The following is a 21,076-nucleotide window of genomic DNA, read 5'->3' as shown; positions in this document are numbered from 1 at the left end:
ATATTTATGTTCAATATTACATATTCAATAATATTAAAAATTATAATACATAAGTTTCAAGAGTTAAATTTAAAATATTGTTAAAATTAATTTAAAGAATTATTTTATTATTCTAACGCGTATAGGTAAAAGATTAATATAAACTAAATTTAATTTAAACTTTATTTTCACAATTATTTAATTATTAAGGAGGTAAAAATAATATAATTAAAATAATAGGACATTATTAAATTTAGCAAATATAATTAAAATAAAATATAATTAAAAAAACTATTTTATTATTCAAATAAAACTTAAAGGATTATATTATAATTACTATTTATTTTTTTAACTTAAATTTAATTTATTGAGTAAAATGGTCACTAATTTTAAAGTTTCGAATTTATTGTCTAAAAAAAATAAAGTTTTCTAACATAAATGTGATTTTTGGAAAATATATTTAAATATTTTATGCAATAAATCAATATTAAATATATAAATAAATTTAAATTTAAATAAAATAATTTTCACGGTAATCTAACATCTCTTCTCTCCCAATCCTATTAATTATTTTTCTTCGAAAAAAGAAAGCGTTTGATGAGGACATTTACCAAAGAAGAAAAGAGAAACGGCATTTAATTAGAACCACAAAATAAGAAAATCTTTCATTTCCGGTCCTAGATGTATTCAAAATGACTATTACAACAAATAAGTTTTTTTTTTTAAAAAAAATTAAAATTAAAAATTAAAAAAATATATTTATTATCGAATTAACTCTGAGTGTACCGTAAATAAGACTTTAAATTCTCCTTAAAACAATAATAATAATAATAATAATAATAATAATAATAATAATAATAATAATAATAAACTTAAATTTCTAAGAAATTTATTAATTCATTATATATTCTATCCAAATCACATGAATAAAACATTTATTTTTTAAAAAATTATTTTTTATTTTTAATTAAAAAATATTAGTTAACATATTTTAATTTTATTTAAAAGAACTAAATAATACAAATATTTAAATTTTTTTATAGATTATAAAATATATATAATTAACTACTAACAATATAAAAATTGAAGACAGTTAATTATTTTTTTAGCATAAAAACTAAAATTTTATATTGAAAAATAGCAAAATTTTTTTTATCCAGTGATTTTAAAATAAAAACAAAATAATTAATTTATTAAAAATCTCATAGCGTAATAGTGATTGTTGCTAATAATCAAAAGGGTAAACTGTAATTTAGTCCCTCTGGTTTAGTGAAATGCAACCTTTCGTCCCTCTGTTTTAAAAAATCTTTAATTTAGTCACTGTGATTTTTAAAAACTATGCCATTAGTCCCTCCCGTTAGATTTTCAGTTAAATCACCGTTAATTTTAGTTAAAAAGACTAAAATGTCCATTCTCTCTCCTTCCTCTTCCTCCTCTTCTTCTTCTTCTCTTTCTCTTTTCCGATCTCCTTCTTCTTCTTCTTCTTCTTCTCCTTCCCGATCTCCTTCTTCTGCTTCTTCTTCTTCTTCTTCTTCTTCTCTTTTCCGATCTCCTTCTTCTTCTTCTTCTTCTTCTCTTTTTCGATCTCCTTCTTTTTCTTCCTCTTCTTCTTCTCCTTCCCGATCTCCTTCTTCTGCTTCTTCTTCTTCTTCTTCTTCTTCTCTTTTTCGATCTCCTTCTTCTTCTTCTTCTCTTTTTCGATCTCCTTCTTCTTCTTCTTCTCTTTTTCGATCTCCTTCTTCTTCTTCTTCTTTTTCTTCTCTTTTTCGATCTCCTTTCTTCTTAAGTTCCTTTGTGATGAATTACTCAACTCTGCTCTTGTTTGTCAGCACCTTGAGCAGTGCGTGGAAACTACAACTGAATTGCAGCAGCAATTACAGTCATTATCAGTGCACACCAGCTCCCAAATGGCCATCATAGATAGCAAAAAGCCCCAATTCATGTCCTTGAATCTGCACCAACTTAGCGACATGATAATCCTCCATGGGATGATTAGCTTTCCCTTTTATTAGGCTGAAACCATACTTGATTAAACCCTCATGACTTTTACCCTTTCCAAAGCTTGATGATGCTCGTCCTCCCACAAGCTACATTGAAAATTATCTCAATTTATATTTTACACAGCATAGAGGTACATAGGGGGTATGAAGAACAGCAACAAGTTTCCAACAACAAGTTTCCAACTTCTAAGTCCATAAAATTACTAAGATAAAAGCAGAGAAATGGCAGTAAAAGAGAAATGATAGCTCCATATAGTTTAAACTTCTGAGTACAAACAATATTCATGAGATCACAGAACTCATCCCTTCACAGCAACACTCGATATGAATGATTACTTCAATCCCCAAGTAGATAAACTAAATTTTGTCCAATAGAATCCCACAAATTAACCACTAAAAAAAGCAGAAGTCTGCAGAATTTCTCTAGCCACCTTTTTCAGAAACATTTTTAACAGAGTAAAACCATACCGTAGAGGAAATTATTATCTATACCTTAGAGTAGGAAGTACCAAAACAGCAGAAACTATCCATGGGATCAAAACTATGTACACCACCTCCAATCCAAATTCCAGACTAAACCAACCACCTTAAATCCACAATCTGCAATACCAAAATCCAAACACGATGATATAAAGAAAACATGAGCACACAAAAACCTTACAAAAGAATATTTTCTAAAACCTTAGAGAGTAACAGAGCACCAAAAGGAATGAAAACAAGAACTGGGTATTGAAGAATGAGAGAGAATGGGTATTTTAGTCTTTTTAACTAAAATTAACGGTGATTTAACTGAAAATCTAACGGGAGGGACTAATGGTATAGTTTTTAAAAATCACAGTGACTAAATTGAAGATTTTTTAAAACAGAGGGACGAAATGTTACATTTCACTAAACCAGAGGGACTAAATTATAGTTTACCCTAATCAAAATGATGATGACGATTTCACAAACGAGTTATCATAGCGCTTTGAATTTAAAGCAGTTGGTCATTGTCGGTTATATATTCAAGTTTTGAATCATGATTTTTATTTAAAAAATTATTATTTAAACTCTTCTTGTTATAAAAAATAATTTATATTTAAAAAATATCTTTTTTATTTTTTCATAACAATATTTTTCAGTTAAAAAATTTATTTTTTATTTAATTTTAATTTAAAAAAGAAAAAATATATATAATGGTTTCAAATGCTTGTCAGCTACCTAATCATAATGGTTTTTTCTAGCACTTCATCCTTTAACGAGGAATTTTTTTTGCCACTAAAAAAAATTTTCCACTAAACTTTTACCATTAAAGGGAAAATTTCGTGTATCACTAACTAACAGCAATTATTTTTCTAAAATTCTTCTTTTTAATAATAAAATTGAGAATTTAGTTTGATATTATATTTTCCTGGAAAATTCATAAAAAAATGTGCAATCCATTACTGTTATTTGCCATTTTAGTAGGTAAAAATTTACCCACAGTGAATCTATATATTTTCATGCAATGAGATATTATAGTAGAAAAATCGATGGATTTTACAGTATTGATCAAATTTGTGAGGTTCTTATTCCTTGGAGCTCGAGGCTACTAGGATAAGGTTAGGTTAATAGTCATTGTTCATATTTTTTTTTTTTTTTTTTTTTTTTGAAATGGGGGATGGGGGATTCGAACCTGAGATCTATCAGGTTTAACCGGATGCACTTACCATCAGGCTAAGCCTGGGAGTGCAGTCATTGTTCATATCTAAAAGTATTAATTTAAAATATAAAAAAATTTAATAATACAATAAGACCCACATGAAAAATAAGAGTTTTATTTATTAATATTTTAAATTTACTATAAATTGAGTCTATATAAAAATATTTTTAATATTGTCCTTTTTATTAAAAAAACTTTTTAGAAATTTGCATTTCTTCATTGAATTGACAAATGAATAAATTATAAACTTGAAAAACTACAACTATGAGTAGATTGAACTTTGTATACAATATATATAATTCATTGGTATAGAATATTTTCTTTGTTGACATCCAACATGGATTTTGGTTATTACAACAACGGAAATTAACAACAGAAACAGCAAAATCGATATTAATCTTGGATTTGGTTCTGATGAACCAGATGAAAGCCTTATTTATGTATGAAAATTTGGAGTCTGTCGACTGAAAAATACAGCGTTTAGCTATTGTTAGATTCGCAGAAACCATTGATGGTGAATCCTCCATCAACAACAATAACCTGGCCAGTGATAAATGAAGCAGTGGGGAAGCAAAGGAATGCCACCATTGATGAAATCTCATAAGGCTCTCCAGGCCGACAAATAGGAGTTTGAGTTATATATCTATTTAAAAATTTTGCTGTCTCAGGATATGCCTGCAGAATAAAAAGAAAAAAAGCAGTTGTAAAGTTTGTGCAGGGCAATAGATTTTGGAATTTCAAATAGAAGAATTTACATATGAGTTTAATTCGCACTTTATCTTTTAATAAATATTTACCATCCGAAAAAAAAAAGGGAAAACTAAATATTTTTCTGGGTATAATTAAGTTTTTGCTTGTATATTTGAAGTAGAATACCTGCTTTCCAAATTCATAAAGAGAAGTTCTGATTAGCCCTGGCGCAATTGCATTAACGCGAATATTGTCCTTAGCCCACTCGCAAGCCAAATTCTTTGTGATTTGATTCACTGCACCTGAGGAAATGAAATGATTTGATTTCTTAGACTAAATTGCAATTGATAAATGATAATTAATTTATTTACGAGCAAAATAAATTAACCCTACCTTTAGAGGCTTCATAGACAGAAAGAGAAGGGATAGCAACAAAGCTGGAATTGGAGGAAATATTTACGACACTTCCATAACCAGAAGCCTTAAACATTGGATACGAAAGTTGACACAAATGAAAAACAGATTCAAAGTTGGTGCTCATTAGAATCGAGATATCTTCAGCAGTAAAGTCTACAGCACCTTTTAACAGACCAACTGCAGCATTATTCACCTGTAAATAATTAAACCCACCGTTAATTTTAGCTTTTGACCACCTTCTCTCTCAAGGGTTTGAAACTGTTTATTAAACTACAAACAACTTACGAGAATATTAAGCTTTCCATGAAAGATGGAGGAGACTGTCTCCATGAGTTTATCCCTTTGGTCTCGTTGAGACAAATCGCACATAGACCCAGTTACTTTGAGACCCTTGTTTTTCCATTCTTGTAAACACTGATCAAGCTCCTTCTGGTTTCGTGAGCACGTGTGGACTGTCACCCCAAACCCTGCAAATTCTTCTACAATTGCATGCCTAAACAAGCGTAGCCAGACACAGTATTAGAATTAGGAAACTATTAAAAAGAAGCAAAAGAATTCTATATATATATATAGCCCACCCAATGCCTCGGGTGCCTCCGGTGACAAGAGCAGTCATGCCCTTAAGAGACCATCTCTTATCTTGAAGTAATTCTGCCATGATCTTCCTCTTGGGTGTCGTGAATGATTTTCTATTTTAAGATATTTAACTGGATTGATGGATACCGTTTAATCCAAAGGCACCTATTTATAGGCAGTACCAAGTTTGATAGAGTGTAGCGTAGTCTATTTCTTGGAAAATTCTTTCTATATGCATTTACGTGTTCCTGTGTATCACATGTGCCTTCCCTTGTAGTATATGGATCTCCATATATTTTTAAGAAAATATTTTTTATATTTTTTGATGTTTGAATTATTTAATAAAATTAGCCAATACAAAATATTTTTTTATTTAAAAGGAAACTAAGTCTTTTTTTAAAGAAAAAAACAACTTTCTTTTATATAAAAAATAGGTAATTTTCTGTATTTTAAAACCTTATTTATAACATTGTATATTAATTTATTTTTTTATTCTTAAATTACAATCAAATAATAAAAAATAAATTATTTTTAAAAAATAAATTATTTTTAAAAAATATTTTTCATTTAAAATATTTTCTTGAAAATAAATAAAACTAATTATGCATTTTTATATAAATAAATATTGGATGAAATAATAAAATCTATATATTGTGTTTAAATTGAGAATTCATATTCCATCCTAGGAGAGGACTTTATTAGAAGAAATTACAATAAATCTCAAGAAATTTGTCTTGTATGAATTGTAAACACCTATAAAAGGATATTAAGAAGGACCACATAAACTGCTTTTTTTTTAATTGTTATAAACTAATAATTTAAAAAATATAATTTTTTAATTAATTTTTTAATTATACATTTATTAAATACATTAAATTTATTAAATATTAAACAATATGTTAAAATTTTTCTTAAAAATAACACAAAGTTAAATAAAATTGTAATAGTTTATTTATATGTTACTGTGGTCTAAAAAAAAAAGATAATAATTTTAAAATAATAAAAAAAATAAATAAAAATTATAGAATTGAGGGAGTAATTGTTTTTAAATTTATATATTTTTTTAAAATGAACATATGAAATTGAAAATGTTAATACATGATATTTGAAAGCTAATTAATCAACGAAATAAATGAAAATTCAAATGTTAGGTTTAATTTGAAATTAAATGGAATAAGATTTTTTAAAATAAAGTATAGGGCTGCTTAATTTGCTTTTCATATCTTAATCATAATGTGTAAACACGCATATAGAAACTAAAATTCAAGACAAAAATGTGTCGTTTCAACTTTATTGTCCTGTCGAATTTTTATTGAATTGAGTCTTAAATAAATAGTTGACGAATAACTTAATTTATTTATACCGTATTTTAAAAGTATTATTTATTATTATATTTATTTTGAATTATGCTTGTTTTAAACAAAATCGCTCAATTACACATTTTCTAAATTATTTTCATTAAAATAAAATTAAATCAATTGGAAAATTATTGAATAATTTTAGAATACTATCTTAATATAATGAGTTAGTATATCAAACCAATAATATTATAATACATTATAAAATAATTTACAACTATCCAATAAATCCACACCACAATTAAAATATTTATAATTATATAAAAGTTAAAATTAAAATTATTAAATTTTTATTTTTATCAATTTATTGTAACATGATTAATTTTGATTTGAGGTGGTAGGCTAGATATATGCAATAATTTATGAAAATCAAACTATTTGAAAATGTTGGGTCAACTGACAATTGTCATCTCTAGCCACATGAAGCACCGTTCAACAGTGAAAAGAAAATGACAATTAACAAAAAAGCGTGGAAATAATTGAAGTGCTGGCCAATTTTCAACCAAAAACATAAATGCGGAGCAAAAAATGGAAAAAACAAAAATTAAAAGAAGGTCAATGCCCAGTTTTCTGCCGGTACCTGTTAAACTGATGTCAACCCTTTTTTTTTTTTAAATACTTAAATTTAAATATATTTCAATTTCAAGTAATATTTAAACTTTGAATTATATATATAATTCGTTGAATACAGGTAATTATATATAAATTATGTGATATAAAGTAAATTTTGGTGTATTATTTATTTATTTCAATCCTAGAAAATTTATGTATTTTTCATGAAAGAAGATAATTTATCAAAGTTTAATTAAAATATTTATGTTCAATAAAATTAAAAATTATAATACATAAGTTTCAAGAGTTAAATTTGAAATATAGTTAAAATTAATTTAAGAAATTATTTTATTATTCTAACGCGTATAGGTAAAAGATTAATATAAACTAAATTTAATTTAAACTTTATTTTCACAATTATTTAATTATTAAGGAGGTAAAAATAATATAATTAAAATAATAGGACATTATTGAATTTAGTAAATATAATTAAAATAAAAATTTTTATTTTAAAAAACTATTTTATTATTCAAATAAAACTTAAAAGATTATATTATAATAACTTTTATTGAGTAAAATGATCACTAATTTTAAAGTTTCAAATTTATTGTCTAAAAAATAAAGTTTCTAACATAAAAGTGATTTTTGGAAAATATATTTAAATTATTTTATGATATAAATCAATATTAAATATATAAATAAATTTAAATTTAAATAAAATAATTTTCACGGTAATCTAACATCTCTACTCTCCCAATCCTATTAATTATTTTTCTTTGAAAAAAGAGAGCGTTTGATGAGGACATTTACCAAAGAAGAAGAGAAACGGCATTTAATTAGAACCACAAAATAAGAAAATCTTTCATTTCCGGTCCTAGAAGTATTCAAAATGACTATTACAACATATAAGTTTTTCTTTTTAAAATTAAAATTAAAAATTAAAAAATTAGAATAGGAGAAATTTTAAATTTATTTAAATATATTTATTATCTTTGAATGCACAGTAAATAAAACTTTAAATTCTCCTTAAAACTATAATAATAATAATAATAATAATAATAATCATCTTAAATTTCTAAAAAATTTATTAATTCATTATTTATTCTATCCAAATCACATGAATAAAACATTTATTTTTTTAAAAACTTATTTTTTTATTTTTAATTAAAAAATATTAGTTAACATATTTTAATTTTATTTAAAAGAACTAAATAATACAAATATTTAAAAATTTATATAGATTATAAAATATATATAATTAAGTACTAACAATATAAAAATTGAAGACAGTTAATTATTTTTTTATTTAATTTTAATTTAAAAAAGAAAATATATTAAAAAATTTATATATAATAAAATTTTTTATATATAATGGTTTCAAATGCTTGTCGGCTACCTCATCATAATGCTTTTTTCCAGCACTTCATCCTTTAATGAGGAATTTTTTTTGCCACTAAAAGAAAATCTTTTCCCACTAAAAAAAATTTTCCACTAAACTTTTACCATTAAAGGGAAAATTTCGTGTATCACTAACTAACAGCAATTATTTTTCTAAAAATTATTCTTTTTAATAATAAAATTGGAAATTTATTTTGATATTATATTTTCTTGGAAAATTCATAAAAAATGTACAATTCGTTACTGTTATTTGCAATTTTAGTAGGTAAAAATTTGCCCATAATGAATTTATTTTCATGCAATGAGATATTATAGTAGAAAAATCCATGGAGTTTGCAGTATTGATCAAATTTGTGAGGTCCTTATTCCTTGGAGCTCGAGACTACTGGGATAAGGTTAGGTTAATAGTCATTGTTCATATCTAAAAGTATTAATTTAAAATATAAAAAAATTTAATAATTAAAATAACACCCACATGAAAAATGAGAGTTTTATTTATTAATATTTTAAATTTATTATAAATCGAGTCTATATAAAAATATTTTTAATATTGTCCTTTTTATTAAAAAAACTTTTTAGAAATTTGCATTTCTTCATTGGCAAATGAATAAATTATAAACTTGAAAAACTACGACTATGAGTAGATTGAACTTTGTATACAATATATATAATTCATTGGTATAGAATATTTTATTTGTTGACATCCAACATGGATTTTGGTTATTACAACAACGGAAATTAACAACAGAAACAGCAAAATCGATATTAATCTTGGATTTGGTTCTGATGAACCAGATGAAAGCCTTTTTTATGTATGAAAATTTGGAGTCTATCGACTGAAAAATACAGCGTTTAGCTATTGTTAGATTCGCAGAAACCATTAATGGTGAATCCTCCATCAACAACAATAACCTGGCCAGTGATAAATGAAGCAGTGGGGAAGCAAAGGAATGCCACCATTGATGAAATCTCATAAGGCTCTCCAGGCCGACTAATAGGAGTTTGAGTTATATATCTATTTAAAAATTCTCTTTCAGGATATGCCTGCAAAAAAAAAGAAAAAAAGCAGTTGTAAAGTTTGTGCAGGCAATAGATTTTGAAATTTCAAATAAAAGAATTTACATATGAATTTAATACGCACTTTATCTTTTAATAAATATTTACCATCCGAAAAGAAAAAGGAAAACTAAATATTTTTCTGGGTATAATTAAGTTTTTGCTTGTATATTTGAAGTAGAATACCTGCTTTGGAGAACTTTTGATTAGCCCTGGCGCAATTGCATTAACGCGAATATTGTCCTTAGCCCACTCGCAAGCCAAATTCTTTGTGATTTGATTCACTGCACCTGAGGAAATGAAATGATTTGATTTCTTAGACTAAATTGCAATTGATAAATGATAATTAATTTATTCACGAGCAAAATAAATTAACCCTACCTTTAGAGGCTTCATAGACAGAAAGAGAAGGGATAGCAACAAAGCTGGAATTGGAGGAAATATTTACGACACTTCCATAACCAGAAGCCTTAAACATTGGATACGAAAGTTGACACAAATGAAAAACAGATTCAAAGTTGGTGCTCATTAGAATCGAGATATCTTCAGCAGTAAAGTCTACAGCATCTTTTAACAGACCAACTGCAGCATTATTCACCTGTAAATAATTAAATCCACCGTTAATTTTAGCTTTTAACCACCTTCTCTCTCAAGGGTTTGAAACTGTTTATTAAACTACAAACAACTTACAAGAATATTAAGCTTTCCATGAAAGATGGAGGAGACTGTCTCCATGAGTTTATCCCTTTGGTCTCGTTGAGACAAATCGCACATAGACCCAGTTACTTTGAGACCCTTGTTTTTCCATTCTTGTAAACACTGATCAAGCTCCTTCTGGTTTCGTGAGCACGTGTGGACTGTCACCCCAAACCCTGCAAATTCTTCTACAATTGCATGCCTAAACAAGCTCGTAGCCAGACAGAGTATTAGAATTAGGAAACAATTAAAAAGAAGCAAAAGAATTCTATATATATATAGCCCACCCAATGCCTCGGGTGCCTCCGGTGACAAGAGCAGTCATGCCCTTAAGAGACCATCTCTTATCTTGAAGTAATTCTGCCATGATCTTCCTCTTGGGTGTCGTGAATGATTTTATATTTTAAGATATTTAACTGGATTGATGGATACCGTTTAATCCAAAGGCACCTATTTATAGGAAGTACCAAGTTTGATAGAGTGTAGCTTAGTCTATTTCTTGGAAAATTCTTGCTATATGCATTTACGTGTTCCTGTGTATCACATGTGCCTTCCCTTGTAGTATATGGACCTCCATTTTCTTAATTTAAAAAATAATTAAAATTTTATTTCTATATTAACATAAGCTAGTTTATCAATTAAATTACTATAATATCCTTATTAAAATTTTAAAATTACTATAATATCCTTTTTTAATATTTTCACAGTATTTTTAACAAAAACACATCAATTTTTATCTATCGCTGATGACGCTAAGCTTTCATTTGTTTTAACAAAATATTTTTTATATTTCTTGATGTATGAATTATTCAGTAAAATTGGCCAATAAAATTTTTTATTTAAAAGGAAACTAAGTCTTTTTTTTAAAGAATAACAACTTTCTTTTATATAAAAATAAGTAATTTTCTGTATTTTAAAACCTTACTTATAACATTGTATATTAATTTATTTTTTTATTCTTAAATTACAATCAAATAATAAAAAATAAATTATTTTTAAAAAAATAATTTTTTTCTTGTAAATAAATAAAACTAATTATGCATTTTTTATATAAATAAATATTGGATGAAATAATAAAATCTATATATTATGTTTAAATAGAGAATTCATATTCCATCCTTGGAGAGGACTTTATTAGAAGAGATTACAATAAATCTCAAGAAATTTGTCTTGTATGAATTGTAAACTAAGCAGGACCACAGAAACTGCTCTTTTAAATATATTAAATTTTATTAAATATTAAAAGATATTTTAAAAATAAAATTAAATTAAATAAAATTATAATAGTTCATTTATATATTGTTATAGTTTAAAAAAAATGAATAATAATTTTGAGATAATTAAAAAAAATTATATTTATATTTTTTAAAAAATAAAAATATGAAATTAAAAATGTTAATACATGATATTTGAAAGCTAATTAATCAACGAAATAAATGAAAATTCAAATGTTAGGTTTAATTTGAAATTAAATGGAATCAGATTTTTTAAAATAAAGTATAGGGCTGCTTAATTTGCTTTTCATACCTCAATCATAATGTGTAAACACGCATATAGAAACTAAATTTCAAGACAAAAAGGTGCCGTTTCAACTTTATTGTCCCGTTGAAAAGTATGGTCTGAAGCTAGTGGTAAAGTGTCTGGTTGAAAATGTTGCTCTCTTAAACCGGTGGCTCAACCAATGAATTTTGAGTCAAGTTAGGCTTTTTACTCCCGCTGTAAATTTTTTTTTAAAAGAAAATTACTGTTGTGCCTGAGCTGACTACGTATCTTGCCATTGACTTTGAATTTCTTTCTAATTTATGCGTAATTTTGGAGATATTTATCTACTTTATCGATGCCTATTACTAAAGTATGCCATTGACTTTGAATTTCTTTCTCTTTTAAATGATTCGTTTAGAAATGAATTTGTTAATATAAAATCATTAAAAACATCAGTTATAAAAATAAATTAATAATACATACCATAAATATATAGTATGGTAGAATTACAAAAGAATAATAAATTATTAAAATTAAATCCAAGAAAAATTATTAAAAAAAATAAAATGAAATTAAAATGAATAAATTAAAAAGAATGTTATATCAAAAACTTCATCATGTTTAAGAAAATATGGAGTTTATATCAATGAGTGTTAATATATTTTTATAATAATAATTATTTTTTATATAATGTGTTTAGTTGTCAAAACTTAAGTTTTTATTTAATTAAAATTTTCATTTTATTTTATTTACAATTTAGTTTTAATTTTTATAATAAAAAAATTAAATTAATGTTATGATTATATAATAAATAATTTTAATATATTAAATAATAAATTTATTCTTCATAATATTAAATATAAAATAATATATGAGTATATTCATAAATTTATTTAATCAGCTGATTAATAATAAGTCTATTTTTAAGCTTCCTTAATAAGCATATTTATAAACTTATTTAATAAATTTGTTTATTAATTTGTTTATTAATTTATTTATTGAATTACAAGTCTATTTAACGAATCTACTCTCACAAATTTATTTATAAACATGAAAATGAAATAACTTATGACTAATAAATTTTAAAATTAAATTTAAAATCGATTCAATTTTTATTGAATCGAGTTTCGAGACGTTCAGAAATAACTTGATTTATTTATACTTTTATTTTGAAGGTATTATTTATTATCATATTTATTTTGAATTATACTCTTTTTTTAAAGAAAATTGAGCAATTACATATTTTCTAAATTATTTTCATTAAAATAAAATTAAATCAAATGAAAAATTATTGAATAATTTTAGAATACTATCTTAATATAATGAGTTTGTGTATCAAACCAATAGTATTATAACACATTATAAAATAATTTACACCACAATTAAAATATTTATAATTATATAAAATTAAAATTAAGATTAAAATTAAGATTAAAATTAAAATTAAATTCATTAAATTTTTATTTTTATCTACGGTGACAGGCAAAATATATGCTATTTGAAAGTGTTGGGTCAACTGACAATTGTCATCTCTACCCACGTGAAGCGCCGTTCAACAGTGAAAAGAAAATGACAATTAACAAAAAAAGCGTGGAAATAATTGAAGTGCTGGCCAATTTTCAACCAAAAACATAAATGCGGAGCCAAAAATGGAAAAACCAAAAATTAAAAGAAAGGTCAATACCCAGTTTTCTGCCGGTACGTGTTAAACTGATGTCAAACTTTTATGTCTTTGCATTATTTTAAAATTAATGAATATATATATATATATATATATATATATATTTTAAAACTTATTATTTAATTTTTATATTTAAAAAATTATTAATTAATATTATTATTTTAAAGAATATATCAAACATCTTTAAAATGTTAAAATTTTTATTAATTAATTATTTTGATAATTTTAACGATTAAATATTTATTAAAGTATTTACTATTTTAATCTTTAAAATAACTAAAATACTCTAATTTCCCATTAATTATCTTTAATTTCATTTCACATAACTTAAAAAAATATAGTTATTTATTAAAAAATAATAAATTTATTTGGTATTCTCTAATGTTCCATCTATTCATATATAATACTTCATTAATAATTAATAAATATGTGTTATTAAATTATTATTATTAAAAGTAATAGATTTTACTGCATATAAATAAAGATAATATTGATAAATTAATCATTATTTTCTAAGAAAAAAATAACTTATACTATGAAACGAATAAAAGAGTAAATTTATTAACAGGATTAAATTAAGCTTATTGATATTTAAAAAAAAATAAAATTAATTGTGTAATTACATAAATTTATTCATATTTAATTGTATTTATTAATTATATTTTATAATTTAATATATTATATTATATTATTATTGGTGCCTTTTATTTTTTTTAAATATTTCTTATTCTTAGTATTATATAATTATTACTGATTCATTTGATAATTATTTATGATTTTCATCACATTGCTTCAACCAAAAACATTTAATCACTGTCCCCCGCGACTTAACTTTAATTTTTTTTTTTTATAAAAATTATCAGATAACTTTTCACCCAATCAGCTATTTTTTTTTCAGAATAATAAAATATAAAAACTTAGTTTTTTATTTATTAAATAAATAATATACTTTTAATAACTAAACTAAACTAGACTCATTCAACTATTACTTCACAAGCTAATTAATAATCATCAAAATTATTACAATTAAATCAAACAAGTCCCTCCCCGACCGTTGCCGTCCTTGTCTTCTCGACCAACAGTGCCTTGTTCTTTCATTTTCTTTTTCCTATTCAAACTTTTTAGTGCAGACTTAAAGTGTATACAGTGACAAAATCTCAAATATAAATAGAAATATATATATACATATATAGTGTTTATTTTTGAAAGAGGTAAAGATAATATTTTCACCGATCATAATCTAATTTTTTATTTTTTTATTTTTTAGTAGCACGCATAATCATCACTCTATTACAGTGCTATTTATCACTGTCACTGTCACATAAGACCATAATACAGACATATCTACCTTCTCATCATTGTTAAGTGGTCATTTAATATCCTTCAGGCGCTCGTGTTGCTAGTGTGTAGTATAGTTGAATCCTTTTCCTACTCCCCTATCACGTTTGAGGAGTTGGATCTCCTTCTAAGAAGCTCTGAACCCCGGTTAGCTCAGTCTACTCAATTGAAAATGAAATTGTGTGCTAATGGGTCATCTTACTTAGTTGGTTTTGGTGAATTTTGAGCCTAACTCTCGTATAAGGGCTCGACTACAGTTTTAATATCAATGGCCAGCAGTCATCAACCAATATTAACTCTCTAATTCAATCTTGAAATATTTGAAAAATTTTCATAGTAAGGAGAAAATTCAATATTTATACGAATCCTAGCCAAATAGCTTTTAAAAAACAATACAATCAAGACATCAAAACCATAAAACAACAAAAATATATATATAAAAAAAGCAAGTTATATATAATTTTTAAGTATCCGCATGTTTTCTAGGCAATAATTTATGTGTGAAAAATATTTTTTAAAATAATTATTTTTAAAAGATAATTTTATTTTTATTTTTTGATAGCATTTAAAAAAAATAAAGGGTGTTATATAGTTCATGTGTATAATGTTCAATAATGTAGATTTTTCAAAATCCTGAAAATAATTATTTCTTTTGAAAAAAATAATCTGTAAAAATGGATTAATTTTTCAGAAAATATATTTTTATATTATTTTTAAAAATATTTTAAATGTAAAAAATATAAAAATATTATAAGAATTTTATTCCATGAAATAAATGTAGCAATGAAGTGCATTTAAAAAAAAAAAAATTCTTTCCTATCCGAGACATTATTGTCAAAAGTTCTAATTAATTTGTCTTGGCATAGAACGTTGAAATTGTTTGGCAATAAAGAAGACCCGACTCTTTTTAATTAGGATTTTTCTTTTCCTTCACGATTTTAAATCATGTAATATATTTTGGACAGAGGCTAATGTAAAATGCTTTTTTTAAGAAAAATATATATTAAACTTTACAACAATAAATGATAATTTAAAATTAATATATTTTAATTTTTACATTTATGTATTTTATGCTTTATCATTCTTTATAAAATATAATAAAAAAATATATTTATATGAATTTTTTATAATTTCTCGTCATGGGCTGCGTCAAAAGAATAATCACACAAGGTCCCAAGGTATTTGAGTTTTCCGTTTTCGGTTGTCAATAAGATTTGCGGAAAAGATTAGTACTAAAGAAAGGAGAGTTTCCTCTTAATTTCGATGGCTGTGACTTGTCTTGAAAATTACTATGGATTAGAGTCTCTCCCACTTGTAATTCTATAAAGTAATTTAGATGCATTGCGAAAAGCACATTCTTCGCATTCAGAAAAGTTTGGCGTTGGCCTAAATCATCTGTGAACTTCTTACTTTTCCATATACACAATAATATTTCCAAATAAATTATTAATTGAATTTTGAATTGCTTTGTGGATAAGTATCTATGATCAACTTGCAGAATTGAATTTTGAATTGCTTTACCAAGTCATTAACAACTTTTTAACCCTTTTGAAAACTCTGAATGAAGTTCCAATGCTGATGCTGGAGCAAGAGCAAGCCTCATCTTCATCTCCTTGTAGTTATCTCTAATGAGAACATCCTTAAAAAAAATTACTAATACGTCTGTTTAATTTTTGAAAATTATAGGTTGACAATTAGGTTGGATTGAATTGAGTTGGGTAGTTTTACATATGCGGAAATTATTTTCAGACATTTGGGCTGGTCGGCATTTGACTATTCATCAAGTTAATCTGTATGTTATTCAATAAAGACTCATCATTTATATGTACTTGCATTCGTATTTAAATGTTTTAATTTTAGTTTTAATTTTAAATTTATTGTATCGATCATTTTTAGTGCAATTTTAACTAAATTTTAAAATTAAAATTTGAAATTAAATTTTTTAAACATAATTGACACAAGGAATATTTTATTTTTTAAATATGAGATATTATATATATATATAAATTAAATTTCAAATATTGAATATTGATGTTAGTATCTTACTAAAATTACATACAAATAAAAAAAGTTAAGAGAATAAATCTAATTCTCTGTTTCTTTTGTAAAAAATAACTTTAATGAAAAAAATCTATAAAATAATTTTTTTATAAAAAAATATTTTTTTGTTAATTAAACTTTTTAAATCTATTAAATGCTAAAAAAATATATAAAATATTTTTTAAAAAATATTTTATGTGAATCAAATCAATCATGTAGAAATCTTATTCAGGGTCCAATTTTATTTTATAATATCTTTAATTCTGTTCACTTTTTAAGAAAAAAAAACTATGTACATACATATAAAAATAAAATTTTTAAGTTAAAAAATCAAGTTCAAGTAGAGCATTTGAAAAAAAATATTTATGTAAAAAATTTTACAAATTGAATCATTTTGAATCAAATATGTTCAAATATGGAGTTTTTAGAATTTTTTATTTTATAATTTGAATAGTCTAATTTATAATCATAAAAATATTAAATTTTATATTTTTAAATTTAAATAATCTAACTCATTATCTATTGATGAACTGAGATCCAGAAAATATGGTTTTACAATGGGTTCTGTAAGACTGAAAAAAGCTTAGACCAAGGGAGAGTATTTCTCCTTTTATATGTTTCATTTTGGCAGCTAGTGACATGTAACAGAACGTGTATCATTGGACCACCTGTCCCTGCTACGTTGATACGGACGTACGAGGGAATTAAATCTCTGTCCTATGCATAACGGCCCCTGATTCTCCCCGCACGCGCATGCATATGGACCCACATGACGGACAAGTGGGTTTCCCTCCTGATTCCGAACTGGATCGAAAGATAAGTCATGGGCTGCGCCCAAGAAGAATCTGTTCATCGGGCCCAAGAGGTTAGGCCGGCCTGATTGAGGAAACTGATTGGAGTCTGATCTGGAGGGGGACGGGCTGGACCAGTCTCACGGGGGAGGCCTTGGACCCCCCAAATGATGGGCTCACGATATGGGCCTGGCCCCAGTCCGGGGTGGAGAAATCCAGCGGTCATCAATTGCCCCTTTACCTTCTCGTCAGTTATTGTCCGACTGACGAGGGGGTAAATATCGAGAGTAATAATGACCGCGCCGCTCCAGGACAAAACTGTTCAGAACAACTCTTCGTCTCATTATCGTTCCGCATTTTGAATTCTCTCCGTCTCCCAAGAAAACTTGCTCTCTCCTGCTCTCTGTTCTCCTTCGACCTCTTCTGCTTATTCATCCTTATTGTGTTTCAAGTACGCTTTCTTATTCCTCCATGGAAGGTCCTAAACTTCCCGACGTTTCTAATCTTGAGTCAAACATCACTCCCTCTACCATAACTAAGTATATTTCTCGGAGATAGTTAGATACTCCGTGTAACAGCCCGGAAACCGGTACCCCTCTATAACGGTCCGAACCATCACTGGCACTAGGATCCAGATCGGCTTAAGGCCGCCGGGACCCGTAGCAAGCCGACTATACTCTCTGTATACCTGATAAATCCCATACATGATAAAAAATACTCAACAATCCTGTAAAACTCTCCAGGCTTAACTACTGCTACTCAGATATGCCAATCTGAAATGGCCCTCAGGGCCTATACCAGTGACTACTCTCTGCTGTGGGTTAAGGGATTGAAACCCTTTTAATCTGTAACTGTAACAGCCCGGCCCCTTTCGACCGGCCCTGTTACCGCTCACAGCCCGTGACCTTCCTCTGGGCCCAGCCACTGTGAGCAGCTCTTAACATCCCTTCACCCTCACGGGTTCCAGGCAGGATTTGTCCCCTTGGGTTCTCGTCAAACGCATCCTTCCCCAAGTGGATTTGGCCTAAATTTCCCTTGGGAAATTAGGTCGCCTCCCCCACTGCTCGAACCCTTGACAGTGGGGGAGGCGACCTAATTTCCCAAGGGAAATTTAGGCCAAATCCACTTGGGGAAGGATGCGTTTGACGAGAACCCAAGGGGACAAATCCTGCCTGGAACCCGTGAGGGTGAAGGGATGTTAAGAGCTGCTCACAGTGGCTGGGCCCAGAGGAAGGTCACGGGCTGTGAGCGGTAACAGGGCCGGTCGAAAGGGGCCGGGCTGTTACAGTAACACAATCCACTGGTATCTCATCAAAGCCATACATTAAGCCTGATACACACATTTCTCATCAAGAAACGTAAAACAGGATTCATGTACAAGGGATTAATCATACATCACACTAAAGCAAAGACACTAGGGAAAGCACAAGTCTATCCAGTATATGACAGTACATATCTATACATTACATTACAACTAAAACTTTTAATTACATCATATCCACTATCCTTTACAAACATACATTCATGCAGAACTGTACTCTTTACTCTTGCTGACTCTGACTTCCCATAGCTATCTTGGAACCTGCAAAACTGGGGTTAAGGGAGTGGGATGAGCTCTATAGCCCAGTGAGGAGGAACAAGAAAACAATTCATTCATTACATGCTCTCATGGAATGCATCACATCACAAACATAGCATCTCACGGATGAACTTGTCACCAATAGCCCTCTACTACATGTCATAATATGTCCTACTAAGCCAAGGAGACTAGGTCATCACCTGGACTTCTCTTATCTGTCTCATATCATAACATGTCCCACTATGCCAAGGAGACTAGGTCATCACCTGGACTTCTCTAATCTCTGATCTGACAGGCTGTCTGTCTAACTCATAGTACCAGGAGCGACCTGGACTATCCAGGAGCGACCTGGTATGGCTATCTCATGCCATATCTCAACTCATAGTATCATATCTCTATCAAGGGCTAAGGATCATCCAACATTCATCCACACGAACAACATCTTATGCAATGCATCATATTCGTGAAGTCTAATGCAACACAACCTAATACATAACATGGCATTTTATGATGCATGGATCATGCTAGAAACGTGTCATGTCTCAAGGAAAAATATTAAGTTTAGTTCCACTCACCTGTAGCCACTGCTTGGCTAACTCTGGGCTACCTCTAACTCTGAAGCAGCTACTACTGCTAAACACCTCGGTTCCTCGGGTCCAATCCTACAATGGAGGATGCAAATGAGGCACCAAACATACTCTATGCGACTGATAACCAACTTTTAAACAACTCCCAAAACCCCTCTCAAACATCTTAAAACAATCACATAAAGCATGCAAAAGAAGGCTGAATAGAGCACCTTCGGCGGCACCTTCGGCGGCCGAATGTCTCCTCCAGAGACGAAAGTTCAAACTTTCGGGGACAAGCTCAAGCAAGCTTAGGCAGCCGAAGCCACCTCCTCAGCACGTTCGGCGGCCGAATCCTCCTTCGGCTGCCGAACCTGAGTTCATCCAGAACTCAGCTTCGTGCACAACCTCACCTCTCAATCCTCCAAACTCTCACAACATGCAAAGCTCAACTCCTTAACATACATATACTCTAGTATATGCACAAAGGGGTCCAAAACTACCTTAAAACCCCAACAAACACTACAACACAACACATATACATGCTTTTACCAAGAAAACACCAAAAAACCCTAAACATGCATATCTACCCATAAACTCTCTTTTCCCTTCATAACACTCATGTAAAACATCATAAAAACGAAGGATCAACCCTTACCTCTTATAGACCAAAGGCTGGTGTGATCCAAACGTAAAGCTATGGAGGATCTAAGCTCCAGACTTTCCCAAACTTTGCTCAAAGTACAAAACCTTCCAAAAACAACATAAAACTTACTAAAGATTTGATGAAAAAAATATGAAAACCTTCCAAGGGGAACATGAACTCACCTTTGGAAGTGAAAAGGAAGCTAATCTGATCCATTTCACCGACTGAGGGTTCCTTATAGGCGGCTGACCGCCTCAGCTTCGGCGGCCAAACCTGCATGCAAAACCATGCAACGTTCGGCTGCCGAACATGGAGTTTCGGGGGCCAAACCTAAGGCACTTTCGGCGGCCGAACATCACTTTCGGCGGGCCGAACCCGCACTTTGTTCCCTTGGTCTTTTTTCTTCTAAACTCAAGTCCTTTTCCATTCTAACCCTTTAAAATACTTAAAACATTTAAGAAAACCTTTCTCTTACCCTTCTAGATACCTCTGACATCCTCGAATTCCACCGGACGGTAGGAATTCCGATGTCTGAATCTCGCCGGGTATT

General features: G+C 28.1%; 3 protein-coding genes across 3 annotated transcripts; all 3 read right to left on the bottom strand.

The window, feature by feature from the left end:
• Positions 1 to 1,688: 1,688 nt before the first annotated feature.
• Positions 1,689 to 2,721, bottom strand: LOC110623781 (probable protein phosphatase 2C 9). The gene is made up of 2 exons (XM_021768803.2): positions 2,472 to 2,721; positions 1,689 to 2,066 (listed from the first exon to the last, which is right to left on the bottom strand). Exons 1-2 carry the CDS (start codon positions 2,508 to 2,510, stop codon positions 1,866 to 1,868), a joined length of 240 nt encoding a protein of 79 aa, XP_021624495.1. The 5' UTR covers positions 2,511 to 2,721; the 3' UTR covers positions 1,689 to 1,865.
• Positions 2,722 to 3,908: 1,187 nt separating this feature from the next.
• On the bottom strand, positions 3,909 to 5,467 carry LOC122724677 (noroxomaritidine/norcraugsodine reductase-like). The gene is made up of 5 exons (XM_043960389.1): positions 5,346 to 5,467; positions 5,053 to 5,260; positions 4,744 to 4,960; positions 4,537 to 4,652; positions 3,909 to 4,335 (listed from the first exon to the last, which is right to left on the bottom strand). Exons 1-5 carry the CDS (start codon positions 5,423 to 5,425, stop codon positions 4,141 to 4,143), a joined length of 816 nt encoding a protein of 271 aa, XP_043816324.1. The 5' UTR covers positions 5,426 to 5,467; the 3' UTR covers positions 3,909 to 4,140.
• A 3,827-nt stretch (positions 5,468 to 9,294) lies between these two features.
• Positions 9,295 to 10,843, bottom strand: LOC110622329 (noroxomaritidine/norcraugsodine reductase). The gene is made up of 5 exons (XM_021766810.2): positions 10,691 to 10,843; positions 10,398 to 10,605; positions 10,089 to 10,305; positions 9,894 to 9,997; positions 9,295 to 9,695 (listed from the first exon to the last, which is right to left on the bottom strand). Exons 1-5 carry the CDS (start codon positions 10,768 to 10,770, stop codon positions 9,504 to 9,506), a joined length of 801 nt encoding a protein of 266 aa, XP_021622502.2. The 5' UTR covers positions 10,771 to 10,843; the 3' UTR covers positions 9,295 to 9,503.
• Positions 10,844 to 21,076: the final 10,233 nt, after the last annotated feature.

The sequence above is a fragment of the Manihot esculenta genome, chromosome 9 (assembly GCF_001659605.2).
Source record: "Manihot esculenta cultivar AM560-2 chromosome 9, M.esculenta_v8, whole genome shotgun sequence".
Taxonomy (NCBI): domain Eukaryota; kingdom Viridiplantae; phylum Streptophyta; class Magnoliopsida; order Malpighiales; family Euphorbiaceae; genus Manihot; species Manihot esculenta.
This window is presented reverse-complemented; position numbering and strand designations above follow the sequence as displayed.

What these genes read in the sequence shown, in the direction of transcription:
- LOC110623781 (XM_021768803.2), bottom strand. Translation starts at nt 2,510, where the DNA reads ATGGATAGTTTCTGCTGTTTTGGTACTTCCTACTCTAAG. An exon ending in TTGGTACTTCCTACTCTAAG is followed by an intron (nt 2,067 to 2,471) that starts GTATAGATAATA and finishes TTTTCAATGTAG; the next exon opens with CTTGTGGGAGGACGAGCATC.
- LOC122724677 (XM_043960389.1), bottom strand. Translation starts at nt 5,425, where the DNA reads ATGGCAGAATTACTTCAAGATAAGAGATGGTCTCTTAAGGGCATGACT. An exon ending in GGAGGCACCCGAGGCATTGG is followed by an intron (nt 5,261 to 5,345) that starts GTGGGCTATATA and finishes ACGCTTGTTTAG; the next exon opens with GCATGCAATTGTAGAAGAAT. An exon ending in TGTCTATGAAGCCTCTAAAG is followed by an intron (nt 4,653 to 4,743) that starts GTAGGGTTAATT and finishes TCATTTCCTCAG; the next exon opens with GTGCAGTGAATCAAATCACA.
- LOC110622329 (XM_021766810.2), bottom strand. Translation starts at nt 10,770, where the DNA reads ATGGCAGAATTACTTCAAGATAAGAGATGGTCTCTTAAGGGCATGACT. An exon ending in ATGGAAAGCTTAATATTCTT is followed by an intron (nt 10,306 to 10,397) that starts GTAAGTTGTTTG and finishes AATTATTTACAG; the next exon opens with GTGAATAATGCTGCAGTTGG. An exon ending in TGTCTATGAAGCCTCTAAAG is followed by an intron (nt 9,998 to 10,088) that starts GTAGGGTTAATT and finishes TCATTTCCTCAG; the next exon opens with GTGCAGTGAATCAAATCACA.